Source organism: Salvia miltiorrhiza, chromosome 2 (assembly GCF_028751815.1).
Source record: "Salvia miltiorrhiza cultivar Shanhuang (shh) chromosome 2, IMPLAD_Smil_shh, whole genome shotgun sequence".
In the NCBI taxonomy this organism is placed as follows: domain Eukaryota; kingdom Viridiplantae; phylum Streptophyta; class Magnoliopsida; order Lamiales; family Lamiaceae; genus Salvia; species Salvia miltiorrhiza.
In genome coordinates, this window is record NC_080388.1 from 6,552,623 (window position 1) to 6,571,653 (window position 19,031).

At 37.5% G+C, this 19,031-nt stretch overlaps 3 protein-coding genes across 3 annotated transcripts; 2 read left to right on the plus strand and 1 right to left on the minus strand.

The window, feature by feature from the left end:
* The first annotated feature begins 1,628 nt into the window (after positions 1-1,628).
* LOC131007905 (receptor kinase-like protein Xa21) lies at positions 1,629-7,503 on the plus strand. Its single transcript, XM_057934818.1, has 7 exons — positions 1,629-2,535; positions 2,614-2,832; positions 2,919-3,283; positions 3,374-4,907; positions 5,001-5,351; positions 5,455-5,663; positions 7,360-7,503. The coding sequence occupies exons 1-5, from the start codon at positions 1,629-1,631 to the stop codon at positions 5,342-5,344; spliced, it is 3,369 nt and encodes a 1,122-aa protein (XP_057790801.1). The 3' UTR covers positions 5,345-5,351; positions 5,455-5,663; positions 7,360-7,503.
* A 3,764-nt stretch (positions 7,504-11,267) lies between these two features.
* Positions 11,268-11,804, minus strand: LOC131007906 (uncharacterized mitochondrial protein AtMg00810-like). Its single transcript, XM_057934819.1, has one exon. It carries the CDS (start codon positions 11,802-11,804, stop codon positions 11,268-11,270), a length of 537 nt encoding a protein of 178 aa, XP_057790802.1.
* A 5,573-nt stretch (positions 11,805-17,377) lies between these two features.
* Positions 17,378-18,037, plus strand: LOC131007907 (uncharacterized). The gene has a single exon (XM_057934820.1). The coding sequence runs from the start codon at positions 17,378-17,380 to the stop codon at positions 18,035-18,037; it is 660 nt and encodes a 219-aa protein (XP_057790803.1).
* The last annotated feature ends 994 nt before the right edge of the window (positions 18,038-19,031 follow it).

Sequence of the window (19,031 nt, forward strand, 5' to 3'; positions counted from 1 at the left end):
ATATGATATATTATTGTATGCATATATTCAGTATGATTACTTATTATATGAGTTGAGTATGAAATGAATTGTATAAAGTATTTTGCAAATAAAAATGACTTTTTTCTCGCCTTTTTAAAGATTTCGATAGAATCATAGTTGCACGTGCGTTGCTATACAAAGAAGGTGTGAAATCATGTCAAGAAATCGAAATAGACCTCTGCTGATTTTTTACTGTAAATCGAAATTTAGGGATGGTAAACGGTTCGATTTACAGTAAAAAAATCAATAGAGGCCTATTTCGATTTCTTGACATGATTTCACATCTTCTTTGTACAGCAATGCATGTGCGACTATGATTTTCACGCTACAGAAAAATATTTAAAGAATTAATATTTTCACGCAGGCACGCTATTATCCAAAAATATTTAGGGATGCAATTTTTTGGGTCCCAATTTTTTTTAATGCTAGTAGTATTAAAAAAAAAAAAATGGGCCCCTAATAATAACAATAGTATACATAAGAGGATATAAAAATTTTTAGGCCCTTGCACTGGGCGGTCGCCCTCAGAGACAGATGGGATCCTCTGTCCCATAATATTGTGCGTACCACGTGTACCACTCTTCATTTCTTTATTTTATAAATTATTTTTTATACAAATAAAAATTATTATATTATTATAAACTCTAATTAGTATTTATCATTGAAAAATTAAAATTTAAAAAATTATATACCCTAACTTTGAATTAATGAACCCAAATAATCTATTATTAATTCAAATAAATATAAAAAAATAATTATAAACCCTAAATGGATGAGTGAACCCTTGTTAATTATCTTTATAATATATAAAAGCATAATAAATTAAAATGGAATAAAAAATAATTTATAAATATAAAGAAATGAAGAGTGGTACACGTTGTACACACTATATTTTGGGACAGAGAATCCCATTTGCCTCAGAGATGGCCCTATACGGCGAGCGTACTAGTTATGTAAGAAAATGATAGAGTCAAATGAAAACTAAATGTTGATGACCTGTTCCTATCTTGAATAAGCAATGAGGCGATGTATTGACTAATTTTAGGCTTTTAGCTGATAATATTGGCAATTTCCCAGCTTCAGCACGAAAAAAAACTTTATCTGCTAGCCTCTTGAGGTCCTACATATGCAGCCACAAAGCGCATCCTTGGCTGCTTCTTATCTACGCTATATAGTTTTCTACTGTGGATATATACCTTTTTACTCATTCCTGCTCACTTTAAATTATCCTTTTGCAACTGGGACTTTTCTCAATCTACTTTTCCAATGTTTGATTCTATATATCTGTTTCTATATAATCGAGATATAAGGATTTAGTTTTCATTTCTATGTCGATCAAGTCTTCGTCTGTGTCTCCGTCTTTGCTCAAGTCTTCACCTTCGTCTTCGTCTGCATCTCTGTCTCAACCTCAAGTCTAAGTCTAAGTCTTCGTCTTCGTCTTCGTCTTCGTCTTTGTATGGACATGGAAATAACATCAAAGGAGGACTTGACTCAAACGGACTGGACTCTCAAGTCAAGCAAGTCTTGTAATATTTGTGTATATATGATGATTATTGGATGCCGTTATTAGCGACTTAATTTTCATAATACAATCACAATTTGCAGCCATGGAGAAAAACATTTCTTGCATTTTGCAGTATGCATTCCTAATTACCATAACCTTCCCAATGATTTCTTCTGAAGCCAAACAACCTATGAGCCTCGCAACTGATCAAACTGCCCTTCTTTCACTCAAACATAGATCTCTTTTACTTGCAACTAATTGGACCAACTCGAGCTCCGTCTGCAGCTGGATTGGCGTCACTTGCAGCTTGCGCCACCACAGAGTAGCTGCCTTGAATCTCTCCAACATGGCTCTCTCCGGCACCATTCCACCACAGCTCGGACACCTCTCCTTCCTCGTCTCCCTCGACCTCTCCAACAACCTTTTCAATGGAGATTTGCCACAGGAACTGTCTCTCCTTCGCCGTTTGAAGTTCATATCTTTCCGACTCAACAACTTCACTGGAGACATCCCTCCGATGTTGGGTCAGTTACCAAAATTAGAGCACTTGAATTTACGCAACAACAACTTCATAGGTTCCATCCCAAAATCGCTCTCAAACCTCACAAACCTACGATTTCTTGACTTAACTTCCAATTCTCTGAGTGGAGAAATTCCAAAAGAGTTGGGAAGACTTCAAAGTCTACAAACTCTGTATGTTCGTTCTAATCATCTCTCCAATGTTATACCATCAGCCATATTCAACATATCGACCCTTGTAGTTATAGCATTGAGAGACAATGAACTGAGCGGAAGTCTTCCAACAAACATTTGCAGTAATCTTCCATTTCTTGCTGAGCTTGGTCTTTCTTTCAATCAGCTGAGTGGTGTGATTCCCACAAATCTATCCCAATGTTCACGGCTTGAGGTGTTGAGCCTCTCTTACAACTCTTTTAGTGGGGAGATACCTTCAGAAATTGGCTACTTAACATCTCTTCTGTATTTAGCTCTTGGAGCTAACAATTTGAATGGTATATATGGTTCAAGTTCTTATCACATAAATTTGTGTAAATGTGATTTTATTAGTTTCATGACACTTTTTTTGCCAGGAATACTACCACATGAGATTGGCCATCTTCAAAGTCTGGTTACTTTTGGTGCTGGACCGAATGAGATTGCGGGCTCAATTGATTTCAATATTTTCATGAATATGTCTTCTCTGCAAACCTTAGTACTAGCGCGTAACAAATTCACGGGAAACCTTTCGAGGGATATTGGGAATATTACCATGCTAACAGAGTTACAACTCCAGGAAAACCATTTTACAGGTACAACATAGTAATTTTCATGTAAATTGTCTGTTTAGCTACAATATGTGTTTTTAGCTACAATTTTGAAATCTCATCTTTTGCAGGGCTTATTCCCACTGAATTTGGCCAACTTTACCATTTGGAGAGATTATCATTATCATGGAACACCTTGAGTGGTTCGATTGTACATGAGCTCTTTAACATTTCAACTCTTCGGATTCTTTCCCTTATAGGCAATGCTTTGTCAGGGGTTCTTCCAACCCATTTATGCCATGGTTCTCCCTTCCTTGAAGGATTGTTTCTTGGCGATAATTCCATGAGTGGAGCAATACCAACCTCTATCTCTAACTGTTCTCAACTCATATATCTCTCACTTGCTGGAAACAAATTCAGTGGTTATATACCTACTCATCTCGGCAACCTAAGACTTCTTCAAACTCTTCAACTGTTCAGCAACAATCTTACCCAGGCACCATCTTCTTCCTTCATTACTTCATTGACAAATTGCAGGTCTCTAATTTGTCAATTGATAATAATCCTCTAAATGGTGTCATTCCAGCTTCTGTCGGGAACTTATCTTCCTCACTTCGAACATTCACTGCCGGCAATTCCAAATTCAGTGGAAACATTCCCGTTCAAAATAGGCAATCTAAGCAATTTGATGGCATTGTCTTTGAAAGCAAATGAGTTATCTGGTAATATTCTACTAACTATAAGCCATTTGCATGAACTTCAAGGATTAGATCTGTCTAATAACATGTTGGGAGGCTCAATACCACATGCTATATGTGATCTATTCAACCTCAATACTTTAGATATGAGCAAGAATCAATTTTCAGGCCCAATTCCTAAATGTCTGGGAAATATCTCTTCTTTAAGAAAACTTTATCTAGACTCCAACATTTTGAATTCAAGCATACTATCAAGCTTATGGGGCCTAAAAGATTTGATCAATCTAGACTTGTCCTCAAATTCATTGAATGGGTCACTACCTCTAGAGATGAGTAACTTAGGAGCAACGATCTATATAAATCTAGCGATGAATCAGTTGTCAGGGTCAATTCCGAGCATTATCGGAAAGTTGCAGAATGTGGTTAATCTGTCTTTGGCAAATAATAGACTAGAAGGTTCTATTCCTGTGTCTATGGGAAGCATGATCAGTTTGGCAAATCTCGACTTGTCGTACAACAACCTCTCTGGTTCAATTCCAAAATCTTTAGAAGCACTTCAAGACCTCGACTACTTTAATGTCTCTTTCAATAGTTTAAGTGGAGAAATTCCTAATGGAGGTTCTTTTAGAAACTTCACTATAGATTCTTTTAAGGGTAATGAGGCATTGTGTGGAATCCCCAAGTTCCATGTCCAAATTTGCTCTTCAATTTATAATCACAGATCAAAGAGAAAGAAGGTGGAACAAGCTCCATTTATTATTTTCGGGGTTGTGGCTTTCATCTCAGTTGTTTCTTTGGCCTTTATAATTGTCAGATACAAAAGGAAAGATAAGAGGACTAGTGAAGTTGATGAGTTGGTATTTATTGTGCCGGAAAGAATCTCTTATTATGAACTGCTACAAGCAACGGAAAGATTCGATGAAAGCAATTTACTTGGCACTGGGAGTTCTTGCTATGTTTATAAAGGAATTCTTAACAATGGGAAGGATATCGTTGTCAAGGTGTTCAATATGCAGCTAGAAGGTATTTCAAGAATATTCGATGTCGAATGTGAGATACTACGTAGCATTCGACACAGGAATCTGACAAGTGTCATAAGCAGTTGCTCCAATGAAGAGTTCAAGGCATTAGTACTTGAATATATGCCAAAGGGAAACCTTGAAAAATGGTTATATTCCCACAACTATTGCTTGAATATGATGGAAAGATTGAATATAATGATTGATGTTGCATCTGCTTTGGAGTATCTTCACCACGGTTATTCAATGCCCATTGTCCACAGCGACTTGAAGCCTAGTAATGTGCTGTTAGATGAAGACATGGTTGCCCATGTAAGCGACTTTGGGATAGCAAAGTTGTTATGCGATGGAGATAGCTTTGCGTTAACCAACACGCTAGCAACATTTGGTTACATCGCTCCAGGTTAAGTTTCTCTAAATATATTGATTGCACTTCACTTTCAATCAATTAATTGTGTCTTCCTTACTGCATACATTATGATTTTTGTTGTTCCAGAGTATGGCTTGGAAGGGCTAGTTTCAACAAAGTGTGATGTGTATAGCTACGGGGTGATGTTGATTGAAACTTTTACGAGAAAAAGGCCTAGTGATGATATGTTTTGCGGAGATATGAGCTTAAAGAGATGGGTAGAACTCTCACTTTCGGAGTTCCCAGATGAAGTGATAGATACCAACTTAGTCATGAATTTGGAGGAAGAAATGATTGACAAGAATATGCAGTGTGTATCATCCATACTTGAATTGGCTCTGAAATGCTCTGTGGACTCTCCTGGGGATAGAATCAACATGAAACAAGCACATGCAGAGTTGCAAAAAATCAAACATCGATTTTCCCAATGAGATTGAAGTAAGCTATTTCAAAGTTCTATGTTATTTCTAAGATAATATTGTTCTATTACGATTTACTTATTTTCCCAATAATATTCGTGTTTCACATATCTTTCGTGAAGGGAACCAAGTTGCTGACATTATGGCAAATCCAAATACTCCGACTGGTTGGTGGAATCATGCTATTCCCTTGATTGAGGAAGTCGTTCAAAAGGATATTCATATCCCAAATTTCTATCGCAAAGTTAGCTAATGATGTCTTCTTCATTTGGTGGCTTTGATGAGGCATGTAGTGTTGAAGATTTTGAAGAGGCAGCAGATGCTAATTGGGGTGAGGCATTGGATATTGGTGAGGTGGATGTCATAAAGAATAGAAAATTTGGCTTGGTCCTTTTGTTGGTTTATGCTGTCATTGTTAGTTTGTTCTTCTTGTTTATGTTTTTTTTTCCTTTACTGGTGCTTTCATTAAAATTAAAATTAAAAATAAAAAAATTATTAATTTAAATAATTATAATTAAAAATTGAACACTAATAAAAAACAATAATTGTCGAAATCACGATCCATTTCTTGAACTAATTTAAAGAGACATAGGGGCAATGGTAAAAAGGGAAAAAAAATTGAAATTTAGGAGGCATGACCAAAAAATTTCTATTAAAATTGATTTTTTTTGTTTTTTTTTTTTATAATTTTGCGCGTGTCATACATACACGCACATCACCTAAACTCCCTTCGTGCTCTGCACCAGTGTAAGCGCCCAACATGAGCAAACATGGCGCTCCAGCGCAGCCTCCCCCTTCCGTGCCGGCCCGATCCGGCTCTAATAGCCTAATTTCTTTTGAGCAAGAAAATTAAGAAACTTATTTTTTAGGGGGAGGTGTAGTCCACACCAATTAAGTACTTTTTTTTTACTCAAAACGGAAAACGAGCCTATTTTAGTAGCATTCGACACAGGAATCTGACAAGCGTCATAAGCAGTTGCTCCAATAAAGAGTTCAAGGCATTAGTACTTGAATATATGCCAAAGGGAAACCTTGAAAAATAGTTATATTCCCACAACTATTGCTTGAATATGATGGAAAGATTGAATATAATGATTGATGTTGCATCTGCTTTGGAGTATCTTCACCACGGTTATTCAATGCCCATTGTCCACAGCGACTTGAAGCCTAGTAATGTGCTGTTAGATGAAGCCATGGTTGCACATGTAAGCGACTTTGGGATAGCAAAGTTATTGTGCGATGGAGATAGCTTTGTGTTAACCAACATGCTAGCAACATTGGGTTACATCGCTCTAGATGAAGTTTCTCTAAATATATTGATTGCACTTCACTTTTAATCAATTAATTGTGTCTTCCTTACTGCATACATCATAATTTTTGTTGTTCCAGAGTATGGTTTGGAAGGGCTAGTTTCAACAAGGTGTGATGTGTATAGCTACGGGGTGATGTTGATCGAAACTTTTACGAGAAAAAAGGCCTAGTAGTGATATGTTTTGCGGAGATATGAGCTTAAAGAGATGGTTAGAACTCTCACTTTTGGAGATCCCAGAAGAAGTGATAGATACCAACTTAGTCATGAATTTGGAGAAAGAATATGTAGTGTGTATCATCCATACTTGAATTTGCTCTAAAATGCTCTGTGGACTCTCCCAGGGATAGAATCAACATGAAACAAGTACATATAGAGTTGCAGAAAATCAAACATCGATTTTATATGCTATTTCAAAGTTCTATGTTATTTCTAATTAGATAATATTGTTCAATTACGATTTATTTATTTTTCCAATGATATTCGTATTTCACATATCTTTCGTGAAGGGAACCAAGTTGTTGACATTATGGAAAATCCAAATACTCCTACTGGTTGGTGGAATCATGATATTCCCTTGATTGAGGAAGCCATGCAAAAGGATATTCATATTCCAAATTTCTATCGCAAAGATAGCTAATGATGTCTTCTTCATTTGGTGACTTGGATGAGGCATGTAGTGTTGAAGATTTTGAAGAGGCAGTGGATGCTAACTCAGGTGAGGCACTGGATAGTGGTGAGGTGGATGACATTATGAATGGAAAATTTGGCTTGGTCCTTTTGTTGGTTTTTGCTATCATTGTTAATTCGTTTTTCTTGTTTATGTTTTTTTCTCGTTATAATAGACGAGTACTCTTTTTCCTTACTGGTGTTTTTCCCATTGTGTTTTCGCCATAAAGGTTTTAATGAGGCTCGACCCTTAGTTAGCGTCTTTGTGCTTTCAAAGGTTTTCTTATTCGAGATATATACTGACTTAGCAAAGTCATGTTATCAACCATGTTGATAGAAATATTATTTCTATTTATTATTACTATTATTCAAGTCGTGAATTTATTCTGGCTTGTGAAGTGGATTAAATCTGTAGATTTAATCTTAGATATTATAACAACAAAACGAATTAAAACTCCAGATTTAATTTAGAATTATTTTATAGTCTTACGATTTTGGCAAGACAGGAAAACAGATATTGAAATACGAGATTTATTAGAACAGTCAGTTACAAACACGCGATATTAGCAAACCCGAATCTATTAGTATTACATGAGATACGGAATGGCAAACACAGAAGGATTTTATTTCATTGATCACCTCAACCTTTTATCACTTACAATCAACTTTCATTCCTACTCCCTACCATCCTACTACACCAACACCCAACAGCTCACTTTCCCATCAGCTGTGCTCTCCTCTACAGCAAATTTGCAGCCTCAGCCATATTGAGGTAGTTCTAGCTGGTTATTCAGACACTCAAAGATAATCCACTCACTCCAATCCTTGAAGAATATTCAGCCAAACCTCCCTTGCCCTCGTTCTTTAGTTCTTCATCAACCAAACAGAAACAGAGAGCCTATTCACTGCTCTGCCAACCTTCAAGGAGGTAAGTTATTGTCTTTGATTATCCACACTTGCATGCATTTATTGAGAAGAATAAGTACGATTAATTCAGGTATTCCTTCATTTACTTCATTCAACTCAAGCAGCCAACCAACACAATATTTCAAGGTAACTATACTATCTCAGTCTACTCCCTCCTGCTATACGATTCCTTTAAAGAATGCATAGCATCATTGGTTATTGATAAGATATTTCCACACCTGCATTTATTGAGAAGAATAAGTATGACTATTTCAGTTATTCCACACGTAGGGGAGTGTTTGATTTTGAGAGAGAGTTAGGAGAGACCAAGTGGAACTGTGGAAGAAAGTAATTGGGCTTTATTATTCAATTCTTTGGGCTATATTATTTTATTATTTTAATTGGGCCTTATAATTTTTCTTATATTTCGAGCCCAGCGATTTGTTTATTTATTTAATTGGACTCTTGTTATTTCTTTTGGGCCGATGACTGGGCCTCCTGATTTAATTATTTGGGCCTGTTTAGTGCAGACCCCTATTATCCAATTGATTTTAATTGGGCCATCTTCTTCGGCTCAGATTTAATTATTTCATTTGGGCTCCAGATTTATTATATCATTGGGCTGCCATGATTTTTTTAATTAAGGCCCACTCTTATTTATTACTCCCTCCGTTCCACTATAAATGAATCAAAACTTTTCGGCATGAGAATTAAGCAGAGGTGTAAATTGGTTAAAAATGATGGGACCTACACTTTTTGAAGGGTTAAATTTTTCTGTATATGGAAATAGGGCACTTATAGTGGGATGACCCAAAAAAGAATACAAGCCACTTTTAGTGGGACGGTGGAAGTAGTAATTATTAGGCTGCCTTATGTTGGCCTTTTAATTATATGAGCTTATATTATTGATTCTCTATTTATTTAAGCCCGACCAATGAACAATCTAGAATGACCGATTAATTAGACTTCATTATTTTTAATTACGGATTTATTTCTATGAGTTCACTAAGTGAGTAATTAGATTTAGCTAATTTCTTTTAACCGATTAAATAGAGTGAGATCTATTTAATTATCAAGCGGGATAAAAGACCCTAAGATGAGCAGATTAATTTTAGTTATCCATGTGACCTCATAAGACAAGCCGTAGTTATTTTATTTAATCTGATAACTATGATTAATAATAGAATTTTCCGAATTATTATTTCAGAATAATAATTCTTGCATAAGCGAGTCATGCATAGTTATATTCATGCATTAGCATTATTCGATGATTTTGCTCGAGCCGATATCTTATGTTATATTCTTGCAATATCGCATGTCAAGTGCGAGAGTAATAGCTAGACAAGGAGCTACTGCACCGGAACAAGAGTTGCTATCAGGTGGGCTTACTTTCATATATATCAAGAAAAAATTAATGTTTACATTCAAGCAAGTAATTTCTTTTCAATCCTTGAATTGAAATTATTTCAAGTCATTATCTTGTCATAAATGTTTTAATCTTAGTATGATATCTATCTGCCTTAGCTTTTGCCAATTATATAATTGAATTCGGATCCTGAGCGGATAGCTATCCTACTAGAAATAGTGTACACAGTGACCATGAGTCATCGAGCAGGTTGGCCGGTCAAATGTCCGTCAGAGGTGGCCACAAATGAATTTAGTAAGCTTAGGCCTTTTAGCTAAAACTCTCTTGCTATACTGTTTATGATGACATGACAATTTACAGTTTTATACTAGCATGTATATATTTTGGCATACGTGCTCATTGAGTACTCTCGTACTCAGCAATGTTTTTTTTTTTAATGTACAGGTTGAGCAGTGGCTGATGGCGATGAGGTGATGAGCGAAAATTCCTTTTGTCATAGTTATAGATAACCTCTTGGGATACATGTTTTCATACATGTAGTTCAGATATTATTATTCCGTTGTGTACTCTTAAGTACTATGACAGTTTAACTAAGTCGGGTTCTTCCAAATTTATCAGTTATTTGTGCCCTTGTGGCTAAATATTAGTTATCTTATGAATTTCTCTTTTATCGATAATGATTTGAGTTTCATCCTTCATTAATTGTCCACCATTTTCTATCCCCGCTTTTAAATTCCCTCTCTTAGTCACGGGTTCCCGGCTTGGTACGCGTGGTACACACAATATTCTGGAACAGAGGATCCCATAGCACATACCAAAAGCCTGTCCCACTCCATGTCCCAAACCTAATACTACACCGTTTTGAGGGCAAATTATTTACTCCCTTTTAATCTCCTAAATCTGTTCAGATATCAGTCCCACTCCTTGGAATCCAATCACAGCTTGTGTCGGAAAATCCGCCAGAAACCTCTCCATCTCTCTAGAATCCAATCTCTCCAGATCGCGACCATCGTCTTCATCCATGCTTCCCAGAAACAACACCCCTCTTTTAACACTCTCCACACCCATCCGTCTTCGCCAATCCGACCAAATCCTCAACAAGGTCTCTGTTTTCACATGGTATCGACATTGATAAAGAGAAGAAAGGTTTAGATGGCTGTAAAGATTGGATTTTTGTTTGTATTGCTTGATTACTCTTGTGTCAACTACAAGACCCTTTTATAGGGTAGAGAAAGATTTACATAAGGAAAGAATAAATCCTACTCTAATCAAGGATTTTAGATTGCTGATTTTTATCCTTGATTGAACTCATCCAATATTTTTCATAAATACTTTCAACACTCCCCCTCAAGTTGAGTAACGTGATTTCCGATACTCAACTTGTGAAGAACTTCTGAAAAACTTTTGAAGTTCACAGCCTTGGTTAGGATATCAGCGAGCTGATCTTCGGACCTCACAAATGGGAGCTCCACAATCTTTTCCTCAATCTTCTCTTTGATAAAGTGTCTATCCACTTCGACATGTTTAGTTCTATCATGTTGAACTGGGTTCTCAGATATGCTGATGGCAGCCTTGTTGTCGCAGTACATTTGGCATGTCTTTGTTGGGTGAAGGCTTAATTCCATTAACAATCTTCTTAGCCAAAGGACTTCGGTCAACCTACTCTTGATCCCTCTGAATTCTGCTTATGCACTTGAGAGAGCAACCACCTTTTGTTTCTTGCTTCTCCATGAGACAAGATTTCCTCCCACAGATGCAAAGTATCCTGCTGTTGATTTCCTGTCAACTGGGTTTCCAGCCCAGTCAGCATCAGTGTAGGCTTGTATCTCGAGATGTCCAGGTTTCCTGAACAGTACTCCATAGTCAAAGGTTCCTTTCAAGTATCTCATAATTCTGAGCGCAGCTTCCATGTGGTCGGCTTGTGGTTGGTGCATAAACTGACTCACAACTCCAATAGCATACGCAATATCAGGCCGAGTATGGGAAAGATAGATGAGTTTCCCTACCAAACGTTGGTATTTTCCTCGATCCGCCAATTCAGCTCCCTTCACAATCTGTAGCCCATGATTGACAGCCATCGGCGTCTCAGCTGGCTTGCAATCTAGTATCCCTGCTTCTGCAAGAAAGTCAAGAGTATACTTCTTCTGACTGATAAATATCCCTTTCTTCGATCTGAGTACTTCGATCCCGAGGAAGTACTTTAGTCTCCCAAGGTCCTTCATTTCAAACTCCTTGAAAAGATTTTATTTCAACTTCTGAATTTCTTCTAAGACATCTCCTGTTATGATCATGTCATCAACGTAAATGACTAAGCAAGAAATAAGACCACCTCGTTTCTTCAAGAATAAGGTGTGGTCTGAATTGCTTTGCTGGTACCCGAACTTCTTCATAGCTGTGGTGAATCTTCCGAACCAAGCTCTAGGAGACTGTTTGAGCCCATATAAAGTCTTTTTCAATCTGCATACCTCCACTCCTTCGAAGTCATCTGAAAAACCTTGGGGTGCTTCCATGTATACCTCCCGTACTTCTTCAAGCTCACCATGAAGAAAGGCATTTGTAACATCAAACTGATGAAGATCCCAATCCTTGTTTGCAGCAATGGAGAGGAGCACCCTGACAGTGTTCATTTTTGCCACAGGCGAGAAGGTTTCTGCATAGTCGATCCCATATGTTTGTGTGTAGCCTTTTGCAACCAGCCGAGCTTTGTATCGCTCAATAGATCCATCGGGTTTTCGTTTGACTGTGAAAACCCATCTGCATCCCACAGTTTTCTTCCCTTTCGGTAACCGACACTTCTCCCATGTGTGATTCCGGTTTAGGGCTCCTATCTCTTTCTTCATAGCATTTCTCCAATGCTCGATCTTCAGGGCTTGCTCTGCTGTTTGTGGAATCTCCTCATCATATAAGGCCGCTTCATAGGCTGTGGTATTTTTGGACAAGTTTCCCTTGGCGATATTCCCAATTGAGTATCGAGAATTCCTCACAATTTTCTCTGGGGTATACCGTTTAGGAGGTACACCCCGATTACTCCTGGGTGGTAGCACATACTCCCAGTATCTCCATCTACTGTATTATCCTCCTGTTCTTCTTCAATGACTTGAGAAATATTATCAGCAGAATCAGAAGCCACAATAGTAGGTTCAGAAGCTCTTACCTCAGATATCAGTGGCGGAGAAGATATAGGCTCATGCAGCGGACTAGATTGTTCTGGAGTGGATGAAACATGCTCGGTGGCAAGGCTAACTTTTTCTGTTGGGTCTGCTTCCGGGCCTGGCATTGGTAACCAACTTAACAGGTCGATCTCACTCTCTTTCTCACTCTCCCCCTGACTGTTAAGGTGGGTACTGTAAAAATACTTAGTTTCAAGAAAGTCGCAGTTCATGGTAGTTATGATTTGACGGGTTTTAGGATTGTAACATCTATACCCTTTTTGGTTAACACCATACCCGACAAACACACACTTAATGGCACAAGGAGAGAGTTTAGTCCGTTCATGCTTGGGAATATGAACGAATACGGAACTACCAAAAACTCGAGGTTGAAGAGTAAGAGCGAGAGGTATATTAGAAAGAGTGGATAATTTCTGTAAAGGAGTTTGAAGCTGGAGGGTTCTGGTGGGAAGGCGATTTATAAGGTAAGCAGAGGTGGCGACAGCTTCAGGCCAGAAGTGGGTGGGTACCTTAGACTCAAGCATCATAGCACGGGTCATTTCAAGGAGAATTCTATTTTTTCGTTCAGCAACACCGTTTTGTTCGGGAGTATGGGAACAAGTGGTTTGATGAATTATCCCTCTTTGTTGACAGAAGTCTTGCATGGATCGATTGACAAGCTCCCCCCCATTATCGGTTCTAAGGGTCTGGATATGTTTTTGAAATTGAGTTTGAATCATTTTAAAGAAATGAGTGAACTTTTCAAAAACTTGAGATTTATTTTTAAGAAAATACACCCATGTCATCCTAGTGCAATCATCAATAAAGAGTAGAAAATATCTAAAACCTTGACCCCCCACAACAGGTGAAGGACCCCAAACATCAGAATGAACAAGAGAAAATATGGAGTTCACTTGTGTGTCATTAGGCTTAAAAGTTTTTCGGTGGCTTTTAGCTAAAACACAAGTCTCACAAGATAGAGTCTAATTTTTCACTAATTTAGGAAATAAGAGCTTAAGATACCCCGTGGATGGATGCCCTAATCGACGGTGCCAAAGCCAGGCTTCCCGGTCAGCAGTTCCGTGAGCCAGCATCACCTTGCCTTGCTGAGCTATCTCATCCACATAGTACAATCCATCCCGCTCAGTGCCACGCCCAATAATCTCCCCCGTCCTGATATCCTGAAGAAAACAAAAGTGGGGATGCATTATCATGGTACAATTGAGCTCTTTTGTAACATGGCTAATAGACAACAGTTTATGGGAAAGAGATGGAACATATAGACAATTTGAGAGACGTAGTGTAGGAGAAATTTCTATAGTTCCGGCTCCTTCAACACGAGTCAAATCACCACTTGCAGTTTGAACATGTGTTCGGTGGGATATTGATGACTTAATAATATCAGTTTTATCAAAGGTCATCGTATCTGTAGCTCCACAATAAAAAATCCACCCTTCCTCTCTATCCCTATTATCACAAGAGGTTTGATATGCAGCGAAAAAATTTAGGGACTCTCTACATAATTGGGAAGTGATTTTAGTATTATATAGAAGATTGGGGTTTTTTTGGAATTTTCGAGAACTTAGGGGGGCAGTTTGCATAAGATGGGGTAAGTTCTGCAATTTAACAAAACCTCGGGGTAGCCTTTGTATTTTATTGAAATTTAGGGGGGTAGATTTTAAGGGATGGGGTAATTTTTGCAAATAAAGGAAAGGAGGAGGGTTTAGTGTGAAAACACTAAACCCTATACCTAATTTTAATTCCTTATTTGCTTCTCCAGGCGCCTCCCTCTCACATTTGCTCCTTCCATTCTGCCCAGCCGCGAGCTTCCGATACGCGGCCACAGCCGCTGCTCTCCCGGCCACCACCGTTGTCCTCGCAGCCACCGTTTCTACTCCGGTTGTTTGCTGTAAGTGGACTCGAGCCACCTGCTGAATGAGGCTGTTGACCTCGTCCTCGGGGTTGGAGAGCGAGGTGCTGCCGGCCATGGAGCTCTCCATTAGGTGGACGGCGGCCTCGGCAGATCTGTGGACGGCGGCCTCGGGATGGACGGCGGCTTCGGCAGATCTGGGGTGAACACGCTCCTTCTTGGCGAGGTGGGATTCCGGGTTGTACGTCGGAAAGCGTTGCTGCAGCTGTTGTTCAACATCTGCTGCTGAAGATGGGGTGGAGAGAAACTCGTCGGAGACGCGAGTCAAGCTCCCGGAGCAGTACATCTTTAGCTAGAAATTTGAGAATTTTGGGAAATTGAATTTGGTATTGCTGCCTTGTTTTTTTTTTTTTTTTAGGTATTTGGAACAGTGATGAACTATTTCTGAGTTCCCAAAATTATGCCTGCTCTGATACCATGTTTTCACATGGTATCGACATTGATAAAGAGAAGAAAGGTTTAGATGGCTGTAAAGATTGGATTTTTGTTTGTATTGCTTAATTACTCTTGTGTCAACTACAAGACCCTTTTATAGGGTAGAGAAAGATTTACATAAGGAAAGAATAAATCCTACTCTAATCAAGGATTTTAGATTGCTGATTTTTATCCTTGATTGAACTCATCAAATATTTTCCATAAATACTTTCAACAGTCTCTTCTTTCTACTGTTTCCCAAACATCTGCCTTCAACTTCGCATTGCACTCCATCTGTTTGATGAAACTACTCAATGGAAATCCTTTTCTATTTAGCCAAAATTCCACCTGCGTGGTTGCGTGTATGTTTTCTGATTGGGTTGAACAAGAGGTCCCTCATCGCCAGCTCCAAAGCCACATTTAACAAATGAATCACTCATTGATAGTTACAAAATCAAGAATGTAATCTCCTCCAATTCCTTTCCAGTTAATTAATTCATCTCCTCTGGTTCCTTTCCACTAAGTTGATTCTTGTGGAAGAATAAAATCATAAAAAATAGAGTATGAAAGTTTGTGAAGAAGAAGAAGAATAAGAAATTGAAGCAAAAGAAAGATTGATTTTGGATATCCATAGTCAAATCCTGTGCAGCAGATAAATTCCTCATTTTTCGGTGGAGAGAGAAGTCTTCCTTAATGGATTATTTGTGTTGGAGAAGGAAAGAAGAAGATGTAGATTTACGGCTTGACTAAGCTGAGCTGATATCTGAACAGATTTAGGAGATTAAAAGGGAGTAGGGCTGTCGATCGGTTCGGGTTCGGTTACCCGTATCCGAATTTTCAGTTACCCGAACCCGAAATTGCCATATTTCACTAACCGTTCCTGAACTGTTTTAGGTGTTTGGTTACCCAATAACTGCTTCGGTTATCCGATTCGGTTATTTGGGTATCCAAAATACTCATTTAAAAAATTAAAATTCAAATAATTTGCTTGGTTATCCGATTCGGTTATTTGGGTATCCAAAATACTCATTTAAAAAATTAAAATTCAAATAATTTGCTAGATAAAGGATTTGAACCATAGTCTTCAAAAAATACACAAAGCAACTTATTCACTAGACTAAAGCTCATTCTTATATTTTAAATATATCATAATTTTATTTTACTTAAGAATCGATTTTAAAAAAAATTAATTAATGAATTAATAATTAAAATGTATATAGTATATATATTAAATAATTTATTAAATAATTTTTTGTTATTTCAGTTAACCCGTTTCGGTTATCGGGTTAACCGATACCCGAAATTTTTCTAAAAATGATATCCGAAACCGAACCGATAACCAAAAAATTCGGCTATTGGATACCCAAATTCGGGAATTTCGGTTCGGTTAACGGATTATCAAAAACCCAATAACCAATTAGACAGCCCTAAAAGGGAGTAAATAATCTGCCCTCAAAACGGTGTTAAGTGTCTCTCGGGAACAGAGGAGATTTTGCACTCTTTATGAGATGTTGAGGGTCAAAAAATATGGAGGTAAATGTGTTAGGGGTTGTATGATAGGGGTTATTTGTTACTTCTCCATAATAATAATAATAATAATTAAAAATAACAGGCTAATAAAATTCTTAACATTATTAATTCCCCCGTCTCTTTATAATTATAAAAATAATAATAATAATTAAAATTGATATCGGATGACCTCTAATTTCTCAAATGGGATCCTCTGTCCCAAAATATAGTGTGTACCACGTGTACCACTCTTCATTTCTTTATATTTTTAAATTATTTTTCATTCAATTTTAATTTATTATGCTTTTATATAATATAAAGATAATTTTTTTGAAAGAATATAATATAAAGATAATTAACAAGGGTTCACTCATCCATTTAGGGTTTATAATTATTTTTTTTATATTTATTTGAATTAATAATAGATTATTTGGGTTCATTAATTCAAAGTTAGGGTATATAATTTTTTAAATTTTATTTTTTTCACTGATAAATGCTAATTAGAGTTTATAATATAATAATAATTTTTATTTTTAAAAAAAATATAAAACAAAAAAATGAAGAGTGGTACACGTGCTACACACAATATTCTGGGACTGAGGATCTCATCTGCTAATTTGTATCCAATTAGAGTTGGAATCCTTCTATGTATACGCCCCATAATATATATATATAATCCTAAATTCCCAATTACTACATCCGATTAATTAGTTTCTTCATTATTCATCTCGCCAAACATTAGTGATCTCTCTCAAATTAATCCCAAATTTGGTTTTGATTATTCTTGATGAGCATGGATTGCTACTACCATCCATTCACCGCCTTCAACCTCATCCGAGGGGATTTCCGTCCCCCAATTTTGCCCCAACTCAGAATCCAATTCCACTTTTTCTTCGAAATCAAATACAACAATTACTTGCTAGACCACGACTGCACACTACAAGGGTTTCCCGGCACCTTCCCCACCACCCAAACCTACGCCACCGCCACCATGGTCATCGACGGAGAAACCCTCTCGTTTGCGGCCGTAAAGGCGGCCGTCGGGAGGGCCATCAGAAACCACGTTCCGACCGTCGGCAGGAGGGGCGAGGATTTGATCGTGTTCGCGTTCGAGCAAGCGCGCGTGCGGCTTCCGGCCCATCGAACCCTATCTGGCTACTGCGATCTTCACCTCACCTTCGACGTTCGCGTCGAGCACCGGCACGTGTTCTTCGTGGAGGACGAAGACCCCTTGCTGAAGCCGGCCGCGGAGGAGCCGTCGTTCGCTTTTCTGCTGGAGAAGTACGAGGAGGAGGAGGAGGAGGAGGAGAGGTGTTGCTGCATCTGCTTGGAGAAGCTTGGCGACGGCGGAGGAGCGTCGAAGATGCCGTGCTCGCATGTGTATCACGGCGGCTGCATCAACAAGTGGCTGAGGAAGAGCCCTAGCTGCCCGCTTTGCCGCTACGAGATCTAAACCATATTAGAGAGAGAAAGAGAGAGGGAGTTTTGTAATTATGGTATTCTCTTATGAACCAAACCTTAATATATTGTTAATCAATTTCCAGATATTGTTTCTTTCGTATGAGTCTATGACGTTAATTGTTGATGACAATTACTAGTCCTCTCTTAGCATCATCTATGGTTATGCGATTCGAGTTCTCTAATGTGGTGTGACCTTTAAATTTCTTTATTTAATACTTTTAATTTATCAAAGAGAAAAAAAAGAGTTATTTTTCCACCAAATTTGCTCTTTCTTCTAATTTCTTTTCCCACCAAAAGTTTTCTCTTCTATAATTTTTATTCTGTTGTAATTATTATAATTCGATTCTCCTTAAATTAATATTATATTCATTGAGTTGATAATATTATTATTATGTAATATTTTAAATAAAATATTAAAATATATAAATAATCAGAATGATCAATTAGTCTAACTCATAAATGATGATATTTTGATAATTTTTACATAAATTAAAAATGTAAAAATAATAAAATATATTGTGACTAGTGCATCGCACGGGAGGACGTACTAGCTAGTATGCATGAAGATGAAGTCGTGTGTAAAATGGTAGGTACTCATATTAGTGTTCATATATAATCAACCAAAATATTAAAATGTTCTATAGGATATAGGATCTGATTATGTATACGGTCAGGCAAATTTTGACTAAGCAGATACTTTCTCTATCCCGCTTCAAATGACCCCAAAAAAATTGGGCACAAAGATTAAAAAATGTGTGATAAAAATGTAAAGTGATGGTGGGACAACCCAAAAAGTAATGTTAAATGCCTAATTGTATTTCTAAATTTGGGTTGAGTCATTTGAAGTGGGACATGCAATCCAAAATAGAAATTTGATCATTTAAAATTTTGAAGTGGGACAGATGAAGTATTAATCTCGTACAAATTTTTATTAGTGTCTCATCATTCTTTGTGTACCATGTCCCATATAATTATTATTTAACAGT

Bases quoted from the DNA above. Each gene is read 5' to 3' on its own strand.
- LOC131007905 (XM_057934818.1), top strand. From the start codon at position 1,629: ATGGAGAAAAACATTTCTTGCATTTTGCAGTATGCATTCCTAATTACC. The intron at 2,833-2,918 runs GTACAACATAGT...CATCTTTTGCAG, and splicing joins CCAGGAAAACCATTTTACAG to GGCTTATTCCCACTGAATTT. The intron at 4,908-5,000 runs GTTAAGTTTCTC...TTGTTGTTCCAG, and splicing joins ATTTGGTTACATCGCTCCAG to AGTATGGCTTGGAAGGGCTA.
- LOC131007906 (XM_057934819.1), bottom strand. From the start codon at position 11,804: ATGAAGGACCTTGGGAGACTAAAGTACTTCCTCGGGATCGAAGTACTC.
- LOC131007907 (XM_057934820.1), top strand. From the start codon at position 17,378: ATGGATTGCTACTACCATCCATTCACCGCCTTCAACCTCATCCGAGGG.